Genomic DNA, 16,546 nt, shown 5'->3' with positions numbered 1-16,546 from the left:
TTCATAACCAATGAGGTAAGTTCAGCACCCTTAGTTAGGACAGTTCCCAGAGCCTGGTAAGCCTAAGCTACTTTGACCTACTTATTTACTCCCCATATCATAGACTGATTCTTGGATGAAACAAACACAGAGCATCATCAGATTAGCCAAATTCTATGATGTGAGTCAAGTAGCAGAAAATAAGAATATGACTATAGCCACAGGATAAAGGAGTACTATATAGCCAAGGAACAAAGGAATTCTAATTTCCTTTAAATACATCTGAAATAAAAGTAGGGAATAGATTAATTTGTTATTTTTCATCACCTTAGATATACAATAGCCAACCCCAGTGATGGTTGAAAGGTGAAGATTTTAGCAACCTTCAAGGTCTGAGATTATGTCCCAGAAATTTCTAGGTCTCTTCCATTTGCCCTTAAGCGTTCTCCCCTCTTTAAGGAGCTAAAGTGCTAAAAGTATAACAATCACTTTTCACAGGAGCAGTCATCAAAGAATACCCAAGGAGAGAGTTTTTATTCTGCTTTTTAATGGTCTAAAGATTCAACAACTCATTTCTAACTCAGGAAAAAAAATTGCATGAACAAGAACATGTTTGGGGATGGGGGGGGCAGTGTACTGCCACACGTCATTGTGCTCATTGGGAACAAATACCAGCACAAGCCAGGCCTCTCTCTCCCCGTTCTTCCCACTACAGAACAGCAGCAGGAAAGGTGACCCAGCCTGACCTGATCCCCTAGCCCCTGGCACAGAGGGACAGCCAAGACTGAGGTCATCAGGAATCTGTGTAGCCAGGCAGGCACCTGAAACTGTCAGTCCAGGGAATTCAGTAGCCCAGTGCCCCACAGCAGGCAGGCTGGAAGAGTCAGTGGCATCATGCCTTCTAGTTCCCAGCTGTGCAGGGGGAGAGAAAAGAAAAACATTGTATGGGGAGGGCAAAGCCCAGTTGACCCCTGACAACCCCTGCCACTAAGTCTGTGGGATTACAACTCTACTGGCAAGGCGGGCGCTGAGGCAGCAGTCTGGTAGTCCTAGGGCCCAGTGGGAAGGAGGCATCCTGTTCATTGAAAGATGAAGCCTCCCAGGCTCCTGGAGAAGGAAGCAGGCTGGGCCTCTGGAACCAGGGAGACCTGGGGAGCATGGGGTTGGGGGATGGACGCTCAAACACAGTCCTGGGGTCCACGTGGGGGTCACACCCCAATCACATGTTTGTGCTCATCCGTGACTGGCTGTTGGCTGGTGTTAGCTCACCCTGGCTCCCTTCTCGAGGAGGAGACTGCAACAAGACAGACAGTTGGGTGAGCTAATATCTCAAGGAAATTGATGCTAACAAAATATCCATTCCTTCCTGGCTCTATTTAAATAAATTCCCAATCCCTCTTGAGCCCAAATGCCGGTTCCTTTGCTCTCTTCCTCCGTACCTCCTCTCCTTCCACCCCTTTACCTTGACATGGATCTGATTACGCAGCACAGCTGCTCGCAGAATCATCGCTTTGGCACGGCGCTGAAATTCTTTGCCCATGAGCAGTGATTTCTCAAAGGTGGTGCTACGCTGATCCACATCCCGGGCATATAGAATCTGTCATCCAACCAGAGGCTCAGCCATGGAATAATATCCCCCTCCTTCCTTATGTGTATTCCCCCTCCCTCCAATTTCTTGCCTCCTCACTCTTGAGGAGATGTCTTCTCTTTCTGATTCTGCTCTCACCTTACTATGAGAATCAATTCGAGCATTGATAAGCCCCTCAAGGATCAGTTGTGTTAATTCGTCTTCTAATGCAGCCACAGTGGTATTGAAGGCAATGGCCATTTTACGCATGTCAGCAGAGACATAGGGACTGAAATACTGTGAAAGATTATAAGCTAATAATTCAGCCATCATAAGATGTAAAGTGCTTTGCAAACTTAAGTTCCTCCTCCTCATCATATTTCCCTGACTTCCTGCCCTCCCCCCTCCCCTCCCCACCCCACCCCACGCTAGTGTTCCACAAGTATATAACTCACCTGGATGAGGGCACGGTTTCGGATCTGGGTATAGAGGGTCCTGACATGGGGGGCCAAATACATGTCCAGCAGCAAGTTGTCCTGCAGCAGAGAACTTGTCAGGGAAACACTTACTACCCCCTGTCTTCCAACCCCCAAATATACCCCCAACATAAGGAAAAAAGCTTTGGCTAAAAAGGATTAAACCTATCTTAATTAGGTTTCCCTCCTGATGGTACTGAGGGATTCAGTCCTTTCCTTCTTAAGATGCACCTGATGTCTTCTTGCCTCAAGTTCACTGCCTAGCCCATAAGCCATTTCTATTCTCAAGCCCCCTACTTCTCAGACTTAAATGAAGCTCACTTAAATGAAATTCCCTTGGGTCTCACCTTCATTTCATCCAGCATCTTTAGGCACGAGGCATATTTGGATTCATAGAATTTGAAGATGATGTCCCGAACTTGTGGTTCCAGCTCCAAGAACAATTTGAAGGAGCTGCAGACGCCAGACCTCTCAGTTTCCTGGCCCCTTTCAGCCAATAGGAAGGCTCAGGGAAAGGGACAGAGAAAACTGGGCTTGAGAGCCCCTGAGGGGCTTGGGCTTTTTAGGGAGCAACCTCGGGAAAAGAGGTCAGAGAAGGCTTGGGGAACAGGGATATGTGGATGAGTTGGATTAAAGACAGGGCCTGAAGTGAGAAACAGGTTATGTTGAGTTGGAGAAACCAACTTGCATTACCTGTGGAACTAAGCACTTTCCCTTACCATTCACTTTCCTCCTCATCCCCTAATCCTGGGCACTAACATTTTCACACCCACCTGCTAGAGATGACATTTCGCTGTAGCTCTTGTCGATCAAAGGTGGCCAGTGCACAGAGACCACCATATACAGCCACATTACTGGGGGACAGTAGCTGAGTAGAAAAACCAAGGATAAAGGATTCAGGAACCCAATGTAAGATAGACTATAACTTATAGGTCAGCTGTGTAAATGGACTTGGGTGAGACAGTGAAATACAAGGATGTTTCTACCTTTGCCCAAACCAACCTGGCTTCAGATTCCTCCCTACATACCAGCTATATATTCCTCTCTTCTGTTTCCCTTTCCTTCTCACCTCAGGGAAGTCACAGTGATCAAATGAAGCTAACAGAAAGCACTTGGCTGCTTGCTTATACTTTCGAGCAGCCAACTCAGCCAGACCTAAGAGATATGAGAAAATAGGAGACAAATGAAACCAAAAAACACCTCTAAAGGAAAATAACCTTTGTTAAGGGAGCCTGGTAGTCCAGTGGTAAATCCTAAGTAATTAACCCGATCCCAGTTCCTCACTGTGAGTTTGGATCTGCACAACTGTCAGAACAGGGTAGATTTCACCAGTAACTAAAGACAGTGGGGTTGTTCCATACTCCTGAAGACCAAAGCTGACTTGCCTTGCCTACATACTCCAAGGTCAGTGGCAGGATGTGAAGATTAGGGAAAAGCATGTTCTTTCACTCTAGAGTTGAGAAGGGGGTCAGGAAACTGTGCTCACCCATCCACTCCTCATTCCCTACCCACACACTGCCTGGTCTTCTCTTACCTGCTGCACACTTGAGCTTGGTAAGAATGGCCTGGGTCTGGCTGTCCCTTTCCCCTCGCTGCTGTGAAATGGAAGACACAGACTAAGAGAATGAACAACTGTCACCAATGTCTTTTCTCTACTCCTTGGGGCCAGCCTGAGAAAGAATGAGGGGCAGATAGTATGTGTTTTATGTAATGACTAGGGATGACTTGAAGTAATGCTGAGAAAGCCTACAGAGGAAACCCAACCTGAAGAAAAGATAGTATGTGTAAGTATAGTGGACAGGAAGTCTAAATGAAGTTTCAGGGAACACCAAGAAATAAAACAAATAAGAAAGATCAAGATGGTATAGGTAAGACAACAGCACGGTTACCTCAGCAATCTCAGGAGTAGACTCGGCTTTGCTGACATAGCTCAAGACATGAGACCAATTCTGTAGGTAGACACTGACCTGCTGGGCAGAGAGTGTGGAATGTAGTTTAATGGTACCACCTACTGACCTCATGAGTGCCCAGAGGGATGTAGGCTTCTCTCCCCATATCTCTTTTCCCTTAATGTAGGGAGTTTTCGCTCACTCCCACCTTGATTACATTGAGGCACATATTGATGACATGTTTGGCGCTGGTGCAATAGTCCCGAGCCCGGGAGTAACACTTGAGGGCATTGCTGAGATCTCCACAGTCAAGATAATGGTCTCCCAGGTCATCATGCCCCCGTCTGCCAGGAAGAAGCATGGAGTGAGGCAGAAAGCCAGGAACTTATTTCTTCCATTTCTGAACTCTCCCACATGGCTCCCTAGCTTTCTGTTAACTCCTATTCTTCTCACCGAATGCTTTCCTTGATGGAGTTCCCTTTGTAGTTCTTCAGATCTGTATCCAGCTTCTCCAGTTTTAGCAATGCCTTCTTTCTTGTGGCCTCCACCCAGGCTGTGTCCAGGGGTGGGGGCTCTATCCCTCCCTCAGGGACAGCATCAGGAGCATTCTGTAGCTCTCTTTGGTCAGGATGGTGGTGGTAGTAGTGTCAGGAGAAATATGGCCATTGGAGATAAAGGGAAGAATAAGGGGATAGTAGTAGAACATCCAAGCTCTTTGGGTAAGTGACTAAATCTTTCCCTCCCAGCCTTCTTCATAATTTTTTCTTCCTCTCCCCCAAAGGGAATTTTTCTTTTTCATCTAAACTGCCTTGCCCTTACCACCATGAGAACCTTTCCCAAGGAGCTAATAGGCTTGACTTATCCCAACTACTCCCACTTTCTTCTCTATGGTCAGGTCCAGAGATCTCTAGGCACCAGAACTTGTTCTATCGGCCCTTTATAGCTTCTGGAAGCAGCCTAATTCTTCTCCCATATCCTCATACTCCACCTGGTGGCTTCAGAGAGCTTCCGGTGGATCTCCTCATAAACATCTACATTGAAGGTCCTCTGCACAAAGGACAGAGCCATCTTCAGGGCCTCAACCCGAAGCTGTGGGCAATGATCTGCAATAAACTGTAGTCGTTCAATGCGCATCAGCCCACTGTAACTGGATGCGTACTGTTCCAGGTCCTGATAGTAAAAAGAGAAGAGTCTTATAAGGAATCTCAAGGCCCAGGTTCCTGTACTTGGTACCATTTGAAAATAAAAGGAGATTGAAGCCCAATCCCTGCCCTCAGAAAATATCAGATCCAACAGTTATTAAAACTCATGTACATGAAGAAGCATAGCTGCACACAACATGTACACAAGTACAGAGGAGAGAGAGTGATCAGAACCAGGACCATAGATTGCCAAAAAAAAAAAACCAACAAAAAAAACAAAAACAAGGAGAGGGCATTCAAAGTAGGGGCAACAGCCACAAAAACCAGAAGGAAGAAACAAAATGATGTATGTTTACTTGCTTGGGGCTAGAAAAAGGGGAGAATGGATATGTGTTCTGATTCAATAGGCAATAAGGAGCCACTGAAGGTCTAAAAACTATGATCATGGGTGTTTGAAGAAGACTGTTTTAGCCACTGTGTACAATGAAGGAAGAGAAGTATAGTTAGAACATTACTACTGTAGGATCCCCACACTTCTCCAGGAGAAGTGCCTGCCTTTTTCTATGCCAGTCTAGATAACATCATGCTGGTACCCTCTGTCAAGTAGCCCAAGAAAACCCTATTCCAAAGAATTTTCTTTCTCAAAATAGAGGCACTCCACTCTGGGTCCCAACCGATCCCCTTCCCCGTCCTGTCCCATACCAGGGTGGGATTTTCCACCACATAGTTGATGTCTGGTGCATTCTGCTGATCCTCTTGAGGGTCGACATCAATCTGCATGGGTTCCACTGCCCCCTGCAATGCAGATATCAGTTACCCATAGACTCTAGCCTGGGGAAAACACCCCCTGACAAGCTAGTATATAGTTTTATTCTGACCTTTTATCCTCTCTGTCCTCTCGATTTCCCCCTCCCAATCAACCCTGACCAGAACTATGGTTTTACCAGGTTCTTCCTGTGCACAATACTATACCCACCCACCAGAACTTTCCATCCAAAGGATGCCTCCCACAACCTCAACTTCTTCACCAACCCCATCATTCTAACGCTGCCCAACCTGAGGGTAGAGGGAGAGATTAAAGAATTCTTCAACAGGACCCAGGAGCCCATAAATACAACCTCCCATACCTGGTCCCTCCAAACCCACCATCTTTAGAGGGGAAGTCAGAAATGAAGAGAGCTAGACAGTAACCACTTGACATCCCCAAGGCAAGTTCCCAACTACTGGCCTGATGTGGTTTCCTCAAAGTCATAAAGGAGAAACAGGTGAGACCTCAACCACTTGATGCAGAGGGTACCCTGCCACATCCTAAGCCATCCCATACCATCTGTCCTATGTAGATGGAGCAATAATATTTTGCAGTAGAAGTTACAGCCATGAATATGGGGAAAAGGATAAAGGCATCAACTTGGGAGATCATACTGGGTATTTCCAAAATGGAAAGAAGTGCAAGGGCTGCAATGTCAGATAATCAGCTCCTGTTCCTCACTTCTACTAGGTTTAGGTAGACCCCAAAGGGCAGGCCAATAAGCAGTGGTTTCCAGAAACTCGGGGCACTGTTACTGCCCCTCCCCTCCCACCTCAGGAAAAGTAGTACCGCTGACTCCACAGTAATCTTACAACCAATTGCTGGGGAGGAGGGAAGAGTTAGCAGGGTTAGGGGAGAAGGGTAAGAGGGAAGGGTAAAGGGAGAGGGAAATGGTCTGGGACTGCCTCTGCCCGACTTGTCTGTTTCTTCCCTCCCCCCTCGTTGCCCTTGGCGCTGAATCCCTGGTCTGGGGCTGGCAAAGCAGTGAGGGCCAGCCACGGCAGAGGGCGGCTGGGTTTCTGCTCCCTCCTCCCTCGCTGGGGACCCCCTCTCCTGGAAGGTACCTCATAGAGCAGCGTACAGGCCGACAGACTGGCGCTCAGGCTGAAGTCTCCGGCTGTGCCAGGGAGGAAGAGGTCTGACCTACTGCTGTGAGGGGTGCAGTACAGATCTGTCACTGATGAGGAGGCTGAGCTGGGGGCCGAGCTATCCCTCATTCTGTCCTGACTTTCTGCACCCCCTGACCCTGACACAGAGCTGGCTGGCTGCTGAAGGGGAGAAACAATGTTAATGTAGGGGGGAACCAGAGCACCTCTCCACCACTGGGAGACCCCCTATGGGGCCAGAGTGCCAAACTGGGGCAGGTCTGACTCGCCTGGATTCCCCCTGAGGCTCATACCAGGATGGACCACACAGGGTCCTAGGGATGGGGCCACAAACGTGACTACGCACATCTCCACCCAGCGGCGGTGGGGGGGTTAGGGGGAGTGAGGGAGGGAGGGGCCTGCGTCCCGGTAATCCCGGCACAGCAGCCTGGCGGGGCAAAGCTGGGGGAGGAGGGGGGGACGAGGGGCCAGAAACTCTCGGAGGGTAGCCCTACCCCCTCTGTCCTGGGTGCTCCATCCACAGAGGATCACATACCCCGGGCGAGCGGGGACTCCAGGATTCTGGGTCCCTGGGTTGAGGTGAAAGGCCTACCGAGGGCCTAGCTGGGCCCGGTCGGACCCGAACCATCTCCCTCGGGCGCCCCCTGTCCGGCTTCAAGAGCCCCCTTCTAGGGTCACGGCCTCGGCGAGCCCCGGGGGCGTGGCCTGCAGCGGGCCGGAGGACCCACTCCCAGGGCTGGTGGGCGTGGAAGCGGCCCAAGGAGAGGGCGCGGGAGCAGGAGCTTCCTTCCCCAGACGCGACCCCGGGGTCAGGACGGCCGCGCCGCCCCGCCCCGCGGGGATTTCCAAGCGTTCGACGCAGGCTTCTCCCCCGGCCCCGCGCGAGGAGTCCAGATACCGGGAGCCTCCGGGCGTGACGGGTCCTGCCCGCTGGGGCCGGCGGAAGCGGAGGCCGGTGCGCCTCGGGGCCCCTCTCGTCCCCTCCCCCGCCCCCCAATCGGGACATCGCCCGCCCGGGCTCCTTCCCCCCACTGGCTCCCGGTACCGCCCCGGGGCTGCGGAGCCAGGGCGGGGCGGGGCCGCGGGGCTCGGGCCGGGCCGAGCGGCGCCGCCCCTCGGCTCGTTACCTGCAAATTAAACACCTGAACCGGCAGCGGCATCTTCCTCCTACCCCGCCGCGGCGCCGTCCACATCCGGGTCAGCTGGCCCTCGCCACGAGCACATCCGGGTCACGGGGGAGGGGCAGGGAGGGACGGGAAGTAAAGCCGGCTCGGCCGCGGGGGCGGCGGGGGACGCCCTTAAAGGGGCCGAAGTCGCCACCGCGGCCCCGCCGCCACCGCTTCTGCCAGCTCGCGCTACCGTTCTCTAGTCTTCTCCCTCCCCATGCGCCGGGGGGTAGGGGCGCGCCGCGATCAGGGCCTAACACTGAGGAGAAACTGAGGCACGATAAGGCGTGCATCCTCTGGGTGCTTGGCGTCCATCTGGCGGCCGCACCTGGAGTCCGGAGTCCCGGCCGCCCAACCCGGGCCCGGGGCTCACGGGTGGGAAGGCGGCGATGGCCGGGCCCGTGGCCCGTGGGGGCTGAAGGATGACCTGCACTGGCGTGGGACTCGGCAAGCTCTGCTTCGTGTTGTCTGTGGCCTTGGGAGCCTTTTTACTGCTGTTACTGCCCCTTCCCCGCCTCCAGGCTCCCTGGGGGGTCTGGGCCCACCCGCCGCCCCGTCCGCCCCCCACCTGCGAGCAGCCGCCCAGCGCCCCGCGGCCCCAGGAGGGGGGCGTGGCCCAGCCCCTGCAGGACGTGCTCCAGCAACTCCTGGGGGCGCCTGCCGCGCACCCCCGGACGCCCGACAGGCTGGAGCCCAGGGACATCTTCATCGCGGTGAAGACCACCAAGAAGTATCACAAGTCCCGGCTGGAGCTGCTCTTCCGCACCTGGATCTCCCGGGCCCAGCAGCAGGTTGGAGGGACTCCCCGCCTCTGCGGGAGGAGCAGGGCCTGCTTAGCAGGGGAGAAGCCCTCAGGGAACCTGGCACATAGCTGGCCTTCATGGCTGGGTTTAGGGGACTGTCTGGCCCAGGAGGGTGGCACCCAGGGATTTACCGTACCAAGCTGGCAGAGAGCAGGCGCTTAGGGGGGCCTTCCTGAGGAAGGCGAACACAGTCACATGGCACCTTCGCAGCACCGAGCGTGGCGCATCGAAGGCACTGCAGAGTGACTTTAGGAACGAGACTAGAGTATTTTTTGCATATACGTGGACAGGGAACAGTTTCTTATATATATGTATGTGTACAAACATTCAACTACACATGCATGTATACATGCATGCACATATATGCATGTGTACGTGTGTGCATACACACATAGGTATATACGTGCACGGGGGTGTGTCCTCAGTCAGATATAGCACTGTTCTCTGAAGGCTTCAGGGACAGGGAACTTCCATTTTCTGAACATTCCATTCCTCTCCCAGGCCTCCCCCTTCCATACACCTGTCTTCTGCAGGGCAGTGCAATGGTCTGTCATTTGGTTTTAGCTTACTTTACCAGAAACTGCATCCTAAACGTATTTTTGTCAAGCGAACAAGCATTTTTTTTTTTTCCTGAGACAATTGGGATTAAGTGACTTGCCCAGGGTCACACAGCTAGGAAGTGTTAAGTGTCTGAGACCAGATTTGAACTCAGGTCCTCCTGAATTCAAGGCTGGTGCTCTATCTAGCTGCCCCAAGCAAACAAGCATTTAAAAGCTTACGGTTTGGCTGCCACCATGCTAAAGGGGGCTTCTCTCCAGAGATGCTTTCTTTTTATTTTATTTTATTTTATTTATTTTTATTAATTTTTTAATAATTATAACATTTTTTACAACATTATCCCTTGTACTCCCTTCTGTTTCGAATTTTTCCCCTCCTTCCCTCCACCCCCTCCCCTAGATGGCAGCCATACATATTAAATATCTTATAGTATATCCTAGCTACAATATATATGTGCAGTGTTGTGGCAATTTTGTTGTTGTTGTTGCAAAGGAAGAATTGTATTCGGAAGGTAAAAATAATCTGGGGAGAAAAACAAAACAAAACAAAAATGCTCACGGTTTACACTCATTTCCCAGTGTTCCTTTTCTGGGTGTAGCTAATTCTGTCCATCATTGATCAATTGGAAATGGATTAGTTCTTCTCTATGTTGAAGATATCCACTTCCATCAGCATACATCCTCGTACAGTATCATTGTTGAAGTGTATAATGATCTCCTAGTTCTGCTCGTTTCACTCAGCATCAGTTGATATAAGTCTCTCCAAGCCTCTCTGTATTCCTCCTGCTGGTCATTTCTTACAGAACAATAATATTCCATAACATTCATATACCATAATTTACCCAACCATTCTCCAACTGATGGACATCCATTCATCTTCCAGCTTCTAGCTACAACAAAAAGAGCTGCCACAAATATTTTGGCACATACAGGTCCCTTTCCGTAGAGCATCTTCTTAAATGCTTAATACTGTTTGGGGAGGCTGCAAGCAAGAAAAGAGGCAAAAAGTAAGGCATAGCTCAGATCTTCTAGCTCCTTCCTGTCCAGGAAGCGGAGAAAAATGTACATGATCAAATCTTTATTAAGCATTAGGTACCAGGCACTGCATAAACTTTTTGCATGAGTAAATAGGCTAGAGAGAAGGGAACTGGAGAAGTACAAAATACTAAGGGAGGACTAGAGCCTGTCCATCTATGTAGATTGAGGAAAGTTTTGTAGTAGATAGCACACTTACTGGCATATAATAGATATTATACAAATGTTATTATCGTTACTAATAAGGCAGTGAATGGCATTTAGCTGAGCCTTGAATAATGGGTAGTTTGTTGGCTGGCAAAAATTGGCTTAGGAAATAGCATGAACACAGGTGTGGACAGAGGGTAGGGCATGTTCAAGAAATGACAAGTAGTTCAGATGGGCTGAATCATGTGTTCTGGTTTATGAAAGAGAATAGTATGAGCAAAAACCGGGAAAGTAGGTTGAGATTGAATTGTGGAAAGTCTTGAATGATTAGGCTAAGGAATTTAGGGTGGGGTCTCAACTATTTTTGAGCAGCAGACTGGTGTGACCACCAGGCAAGTGGGTTGGAACAGTATTGGAAAATGGATTGAGGTACATGGTGTCAAGATCAATGGTTATTCTTTTCTGGTCCTTTTTAACCTTGATAGTTGTTTGACTAAGTGAAGGAGAAAACGTTTCTGTGGGTGCCAAGAGAGTGTAATAACCTTGGGACTGCACCAAGGCAAAGATGAATCTGTTCAGCTTTACTCTCCTAACAGAAGAGAGGACAGGGATCAGTAATCTGTAGATTGCAGGAGCTGGCATTATGGAATGCTTTAAAATTTCTTAGTGTGTTAATATATTATTTTAAGTTAACCTCACGGCATCTCCATGAGGTATAGACACTTATAGGGATTAACTTGGTTTTACAGATGAGGACACTGAGAGACAGAAAGGTTAGTTATGTTGCTCAAATTCATATTTAGTAAATGCCGGAAGTACTATTTAAAGACAGATCTCTCCTGATTCTATTCTTTTTTTTTTTTTTTTTTAAATTTTAGGCTGGGGTTAAGTGACTTGCCCAGGGTCACACAGCTAGGAAGTATTAAGTGTCTGAGGCCAGATTCGAACTCGGGTCCTCCTGAATTCAAAGCTGGTGCTCTATCCACTGCACCACCTAGCTGCCCCCTTGATTCTATTCTTGAAAACACTGACCAGAACATTTGACAGAGCAGGCCTTGGTAGGCTACATGTGCAACTAACAAGGGTCAGTGGCAATGAGTATTTCTACCAGAAACTTTTTAAACTTTTCGGTCTAATTTTTTTTTTCTCCAGACTTTCATCTTTACAGATGGTGAAGACCCAGGGTTACGCCTTCGAGCAGGTAATTAAGTTTCCCATCATATCCATTTGTACTGAATACTGGTATTACATCTGCCAGGTAATGAGGATAAGGGATATTTAGCTTTTCTTACACAAGAACTTGAGACCAGAATGGGTTTTAACTCACTAAAATAGTGATTGGTTTCACACAAGAGCCTGGATCTGTTTTTTTATGACACCAAGCCTTTAGATAGAATTTTCAAGAATTATAAAGGGCTGTGATGACTTTCCTATTAAAAAAAAAAAAAAAAAGTTACTTTTTTTTACTTCTTTTTTAAAAAATTATTTTTATAACATTTTTGACAGTACATATGCATAGGTAATTTTTTTTTTACAGCATTATCCCTTGTACTCCCTTCTGTTCCGAATTTTTCCCCTCCTTCCCTCCACCCCCTTCCCTAGATGGCAGGCATTCCCATACATGTTAAATATGTTATAGTATATCCTAGATACAATATATGTGTGCAGAACCAAATTTTTTTTGTTGTTGTTGCTGTTGCAAAGGAAGAATTGGATCCGGAAGGTAAAAATAACCTGGGAAGAAAAACAAAAAATGCAAACAGTTTACACTCATTTCCCAGTGTTCCTTTTCTGGGTGTGGCTGATTCTGTCCATCATTGATCAATTGGAACTGGATTAGGTCTTCTCTTTGTTGAAGATATCCACTTCCATCAGAATACGTCCTCATATAGTATTTTTTTTTAAATTAATTTTATAATTATAAAAAATTTTTTTTGACAGTATATATGCATAAGTAATTTTTTTTTTTATAACATTATCCCTTGTATTCATTTTTCCAAATTTTCCCCTCCCTCCCTCTACTCCCTCCTCTAGATGACAGGCAATCCCATACATTTTACATGTGTTACAGTATAACCTAGATACAATGTATGTGTGTAAATCCAATTTTCTTGTTGCACATTAAGAATTGAATTCCGAAGGTATAAGTAACCTGGGTAGAAAGACAGTAGTGCTAACAGTTTACATTCACTTCCCAGTGTTCCTTCTCTGGGTGTAGTTATTTCTGTCTATCATTGATCAACTGGAAGTGAGTTGGATCTTCTTTATGTTGAAGATTTCCACTTCCATCAGAATACATCCTCATACAGTATTGTTGTTGAAGTGTACAGCGATCTTCTGGTTCTGCTCATTTCACTCAGCATCAGTTGATGTAAGTCTCTCCAACCCTCTCTGTATTCCTCCTGCTGGTCATTTCTTACAGAACAATAATATTCCATAACCTTCATATACCAAAATTTACCCAACCATTCTCCAATTGATGGACATCCATTCATTTTCCAGTTCCTGGCCACTACAAAAAAGCTGCCACAAACATTTTGCACATACAGGTCCCTTTCCCTTCTTTAGTATTTCTTTGGGATATAAGCCCAGTAGCAGCACTGCTGGACCAAAGGGTATGCACAGTTTGATAACTTTTTGGGCATAATTCCAGATTGCTCTCCAGAATGGTTGGATTCTTTCACACTCCACCAACAATGTATTAGTGTCCCAGTTTCCCCACATCCCCTCCAACATTCATCATTATTTGTTCCTGTCATCTTAGCCAATCTGACAGGTGTGTAGTGGTATCTCTGAGTTGTCTTAATTTTCATTTCTCTGATCAGTAGTGATTTGGAACACTCTTTCATATGAGTGGAAATAGTTTCAATTTCATCATCTGAAAATTGTCTGCTCATATCCTTTGACCATTTATCAATTGGAGAATGGCTTGATTTCTTATAAATTAGAGTCAGTTCTCTGTATATTTTCTAGATGAGTCCTTTATCAGAACCTTTAACTCACTAAAACAGTGATTGGTTTCACACAAGAGCCTGGATCTGTTTTTTATGACACCAAGCCTTTGGATAGAATTTTCAAGAATTATAAAGGTCATCACTGCCCCTTTCCTATTAAAAAAAAAAAAAAAAGTTATTTTTTAATAAATAAATCACTTGACTACATATACTCCAGAACTAAAACATAAGAGGTATAGATTATATTGAGCCCTAATGTTTGGCTGGCCTCCAGGATGCCATATGAACTGGGAAGTAGAAATAGGCAACAGAATTTACCAAGCAGCTGTGTTCTGCTCTCAGAGTTTTCTTTTCTGATTTCCACTTCAACAGTATTTTTAGTTTATGCCTATGGCTGGGAATATACTGTGGATCAGGACTTGTGATTTCATTGATAGTAATTTTCAGTATGGAGACTTTCTCTTCCATCCATTTTTCATATTGTCAACTCATTTGCATAAAAAGTCTTAGAGCGTTCTGGGGGGCACTGAATATAAAAGATGACTGGCCAAGAGGCCAGGATTTGAGTTCAAGTCATCTTAATTCCAAAGTCAGCTTTCTAAACTATAACAAGTTGCCACTTTTAAGATGTCATACTCAAATGTCATGTTTTGAAGTAACCTTGGAATTGACTGCCATCTTGCCTCCCCTCCTATTCATTCATCTCTTATTCTATCTAGGAGATCATGTCATCAACACCAATTGTTCTGCCATGCACACACGCCAGGCACTCTGCTGCAAGATGTCTGTGGAATATGACAAGTTCATTGAGTCAGGAAGGAAGTACGTGAGTTACCAATACAAAAATTAGGAAACTCCAGAAATCCCAGCCATGAAGTCCTAGAAGTTAGCTTGTTTTTACAGACCCTTATCCCTCAGTTCTAGTTCCAACCCCCACACCCTCTGAAATCTTTTCAGCTGCCAGAGCTGAACAGCTGGGACTCTTGAGGCTGCCAATGGTAATAGTTCCTACCCTGCCTAATGGGTTTCTTTCCTTCTCATGCCTCACAGATGGTTCTGCCATGTGGATGATGACAATTATGTGAACTCCAAAGGGCTCCTACAGCTGCTCTCTGGTTTCTCCCCAAGTCAGGATGTCTATGTGGGGCGACCTAGTCTGGATCACCCTATTGAGGCAGCTGACAGAGCCCAGGGAAGTGGAACTGTGAGTGATCTGGAAACTTATTTTTACTCTTTTCTTGAAAGTGGGAGAATCAGGGTGGAAAGGGAAATAACTAAGAGAACTTAAGACTAGGAAGAGAGGTTATTTGGAAAGCCATTTGCCTTTTATACTTGAATTACCTTAGTCGAGCAAGTCACCTAAAGTGAGGGAGTTGGACTGGATACCCTCCATGTTCCCTTTCTTCTGTGACCTGACTAGACTGAAGAGAGCTTTTTGAAGATGGTAGAAATAGAGAAGCATTTAGTAGCAGAAAGGAAGAGGCTGGATAGGGATGTTCCAGGAAGTTGAAGGCAGGATGAAAGCATCCCAGAGCAGCTAGATCTGAAAAGGAAGAACCTAGAAAATGGCCAGTGGGAAATTACTGTGTAGAATCTTGAGTTTCCTGGGGGAAACAAGGTTGGAGCTAGAGATAGAACTTGGGGGAAAGAAAGTGATAAGGGGAGCATTTTTCCCTGGGATCAAAGACCAGGATCTCCTGAATTTATATTTATGTCTTAATAGCTTTGTAGTCTCACAAAATAGTTTAAGATGTATCATCTGTTTTGTTTCTTTGAGGCAGGTATTCTTGTCCTTATTTTACCAGTGAAAAAACTGAGGTTTAGAGAAATTGCACCCAACAATGCTTTGTCAGACCAGGAACTCCAGACAAAGGGCATGCTTTGGGAAATGAATTGGGGGGTGAGGGTGGGATCTGATGTGCCAGGCCTTAGGAATGAAGCCTTTCACCCAACAACCTTTGATGTTGGGTTCTCTCTGCTTGCCTCCCAGGCATCTACAGTCAAGTTCTGGTTTGCCACAGGAGGAGCTGGGTTCTGCATCAGCAGAGGTCTTGCCCTCAAAATGAGTCCTTGGGCCAGGTGAGTGGAAGCCTGTGGGCTTCCCAGCTCTAAGCATTCAGGTCAGGTTGAGAGGGAAGGGCAGACCCCTGCATGCTCTGAGCACCTTTCTCCTTCCCTTCAGCCTGGGTAACTTCATCAGCACTGCCGAGAAGGTCAGACTCCCTGATGACTGCACCATTGGCTATATCATCGAAGGGCTGCTGCAGGTGAAACTGCTACATAGTACTCTCTTCCATTCTCACCTGGAGAACTTGCAAAGGCTGCCAGCCGACACTCTGCTCAGACAGGTATCTCACCTGGCCCTTTCTGTCCTGGCCAGCCCTCAGTTTTAAAGGGTAACTCTTGAGTCTACAGCCACCCCAAAGCTTGTGTGCCTTAGAAATGACTTATCTCCCTTGGGTGACTATTTCTTTGTATCTGTGTCAGTCTCTCAACTTGATCCTGGTCATTGTTGAACTGACTCCTGAACTAGTAAATATGCTGCCAGGTGTCTTGACTGAGGCCAGAAGAAGAAAATAAAATCCCTCCCCACATTGGACCTCATTCCACTAATGCTCTTTAAACTTTCAATTATCTTTTAAAGGTCACCCAGGAACATGCATATTTAATTTTCTTGTGATTCCTTTTTGATTTGGGGAGTTGTCCAAAGATTAACTCTCTATAACCTGTTTTATATTTGAGGTAACTAAGAGTAGGGACTTGCTTGAGGTCACCTGGCTAGTAACAATCTGAAACAGGATTTGAACCCAGTCCTTCCTGATTCCAAACCTTAAACTCTATCCCTTACAACATTAACAAAACTGAACCTTCTTCTTACTTATATTCTTGTACAACTGAAACTGGAAGAGATAAAGAT

The 16,546-nt window shown here is 46.9% G+C and overlaps 2 protein-coding genes across 11 annotated transcripts in view; one reads left to right on the top strand and one right to left on the bottom strand.

The window, feature by feature from the left end:
• Nucleotides 1-506: 506 nt before the first annotated feature.
• Nucleotides 507-8,215, bottom strand: GPS1 (G protein pathway suppressor 1). Of its 9 annotated transcripts, none has more exons than XM_074260481.1 (15): nucleotides 8,095-8,176; nucleotides 6,926-7,129; nucleotides 5,756-5,848; nucleotides 4,900-5,081; nucleotides 4,365-4,529; nucleotides 4,120-4,255; nucleotides 3,912-3,989; nucleotides 3,557-3,617; nucleotides 3,092-3,177; nucleotides 2,796-2,890; nucleotides 2,370-2,508; nucleotides 2,002-2,082; nucleotides 1,706-1,843; nucleotides 1,442-1,576; nucleotides 507-1,273 (listed from the first exon to the last, which is right to left on the bottom strand). In XM_074260481.1, the coding sequence occupies exons 1-15, from the start codon at nucleotides 8,158-8,160 to the stop codon at nucleotides 1,199-1,201; spliced, it is 1,734 nt and encodes a 577-aa protein (XP_074116582.1). In that variant the 5' UTR covers nucleotides 8,161-8,176; the 3' UTR covers nucleotides 507-1,198. The 9 variants fall into 9 exon arrangements, with proteins under 9 accessions (XP_074116582.1, XP_074116583.1, XP_074116584.1 ...); XM_074260482.1 differs by having other exon boundaries at nucleotides 2,370-2,475; nucleotides 8,095-8,175; XM_074260483.1 differs by having other exon boundaries at nucleotides 2,370-2,475; nucleotides 3,557-3,614; nucleotides 8,095-8,175.
• The window catches only part of RFNG (RFNG O-fucosylpeptide 3-beta-N-acetylglucosaminyltransferase), a 25,492-nt gene continuing 17,146 nt past the window's right edge, over nucleotides 8,201-16,546 (top strand). Inside the window, exons 1-6 of one of the 2 annotated variants that reach the window (XM_074260493.1) lie at nucleotides 8,201-8,924; nucleotides 11,828-11,876; nucleotides 14,349-14,451; nucleotides 14,680-14,833; nucleotides 15,620-15,708; nucleotides 15,812-15,977. In XM_074260493.1, the coding sequence (XP_074116594.1) occupies nucleotides 8,556-8,924; nucleotides 11,828-11,876; nucleotides 14,349-14,451; nucleotides 14,680-14,833; nucleotides 15,620-15,708; nucleotides 15,812-15,977 (930 nt within the window). In that variant the 5' untranslated portion in view covers nucleotides 8,201-8,555. Of the gene's footprint in view, nucleotides 8,925-11,827; nucleotides 11,877-14,348; nucleotides 14,452-14,679; nucleotides 14,834-15,619; nucleotides 15,709-15,811; nucleotides 16,016-16,546 lie in introns of both variants that reach the window. The other variant, XM_074260492.1, reaches the window with a different exon arrangement.

Source organism: Sminthopsis crassicaudata, chromosome 4 (genome assembly GCF_048593235.1).
Source record: "Sminthopsis crassicaudata isolate SCR6 chromosome 4, ASM4859323v1, whole genome shotgun sequence".
Classification (NCBI taxonomy): domain Eukaryota; kingdom Metazoa; phylum Chordata; class Mammalia; order Dasyuromorphia; family Dasyuridae; genus Sminthopsis; species Sminthopsis crassicaudata.
This window is presented reverse-complemented; position numbering and strand designations above follow the sequence as displayed.

Coding starts and splice junctions, on each gene's coding strand:
- GPS1 (XM_074260481.1), bottom strand. CDS start 8,160: ATGTGGACGGCGCCGCGGCGGGGTAGGAGGAAGATGCCGCTGCCGGTT. Junction 7,130..8,094: donor TTCAGGTGTTTAATTTGCAG/GTAACGAGCCGA, acceptor TCTCCCCTTCAG/CAGCCAGCCAGCTCTGTGTC. Junction 1,577..1,705: donor GAATTGATTCTCATAGTAAG/GTGAGAGCAGAA, acceptor GTTGGATGACAG/ATTCTATATGCCCGGGATGT.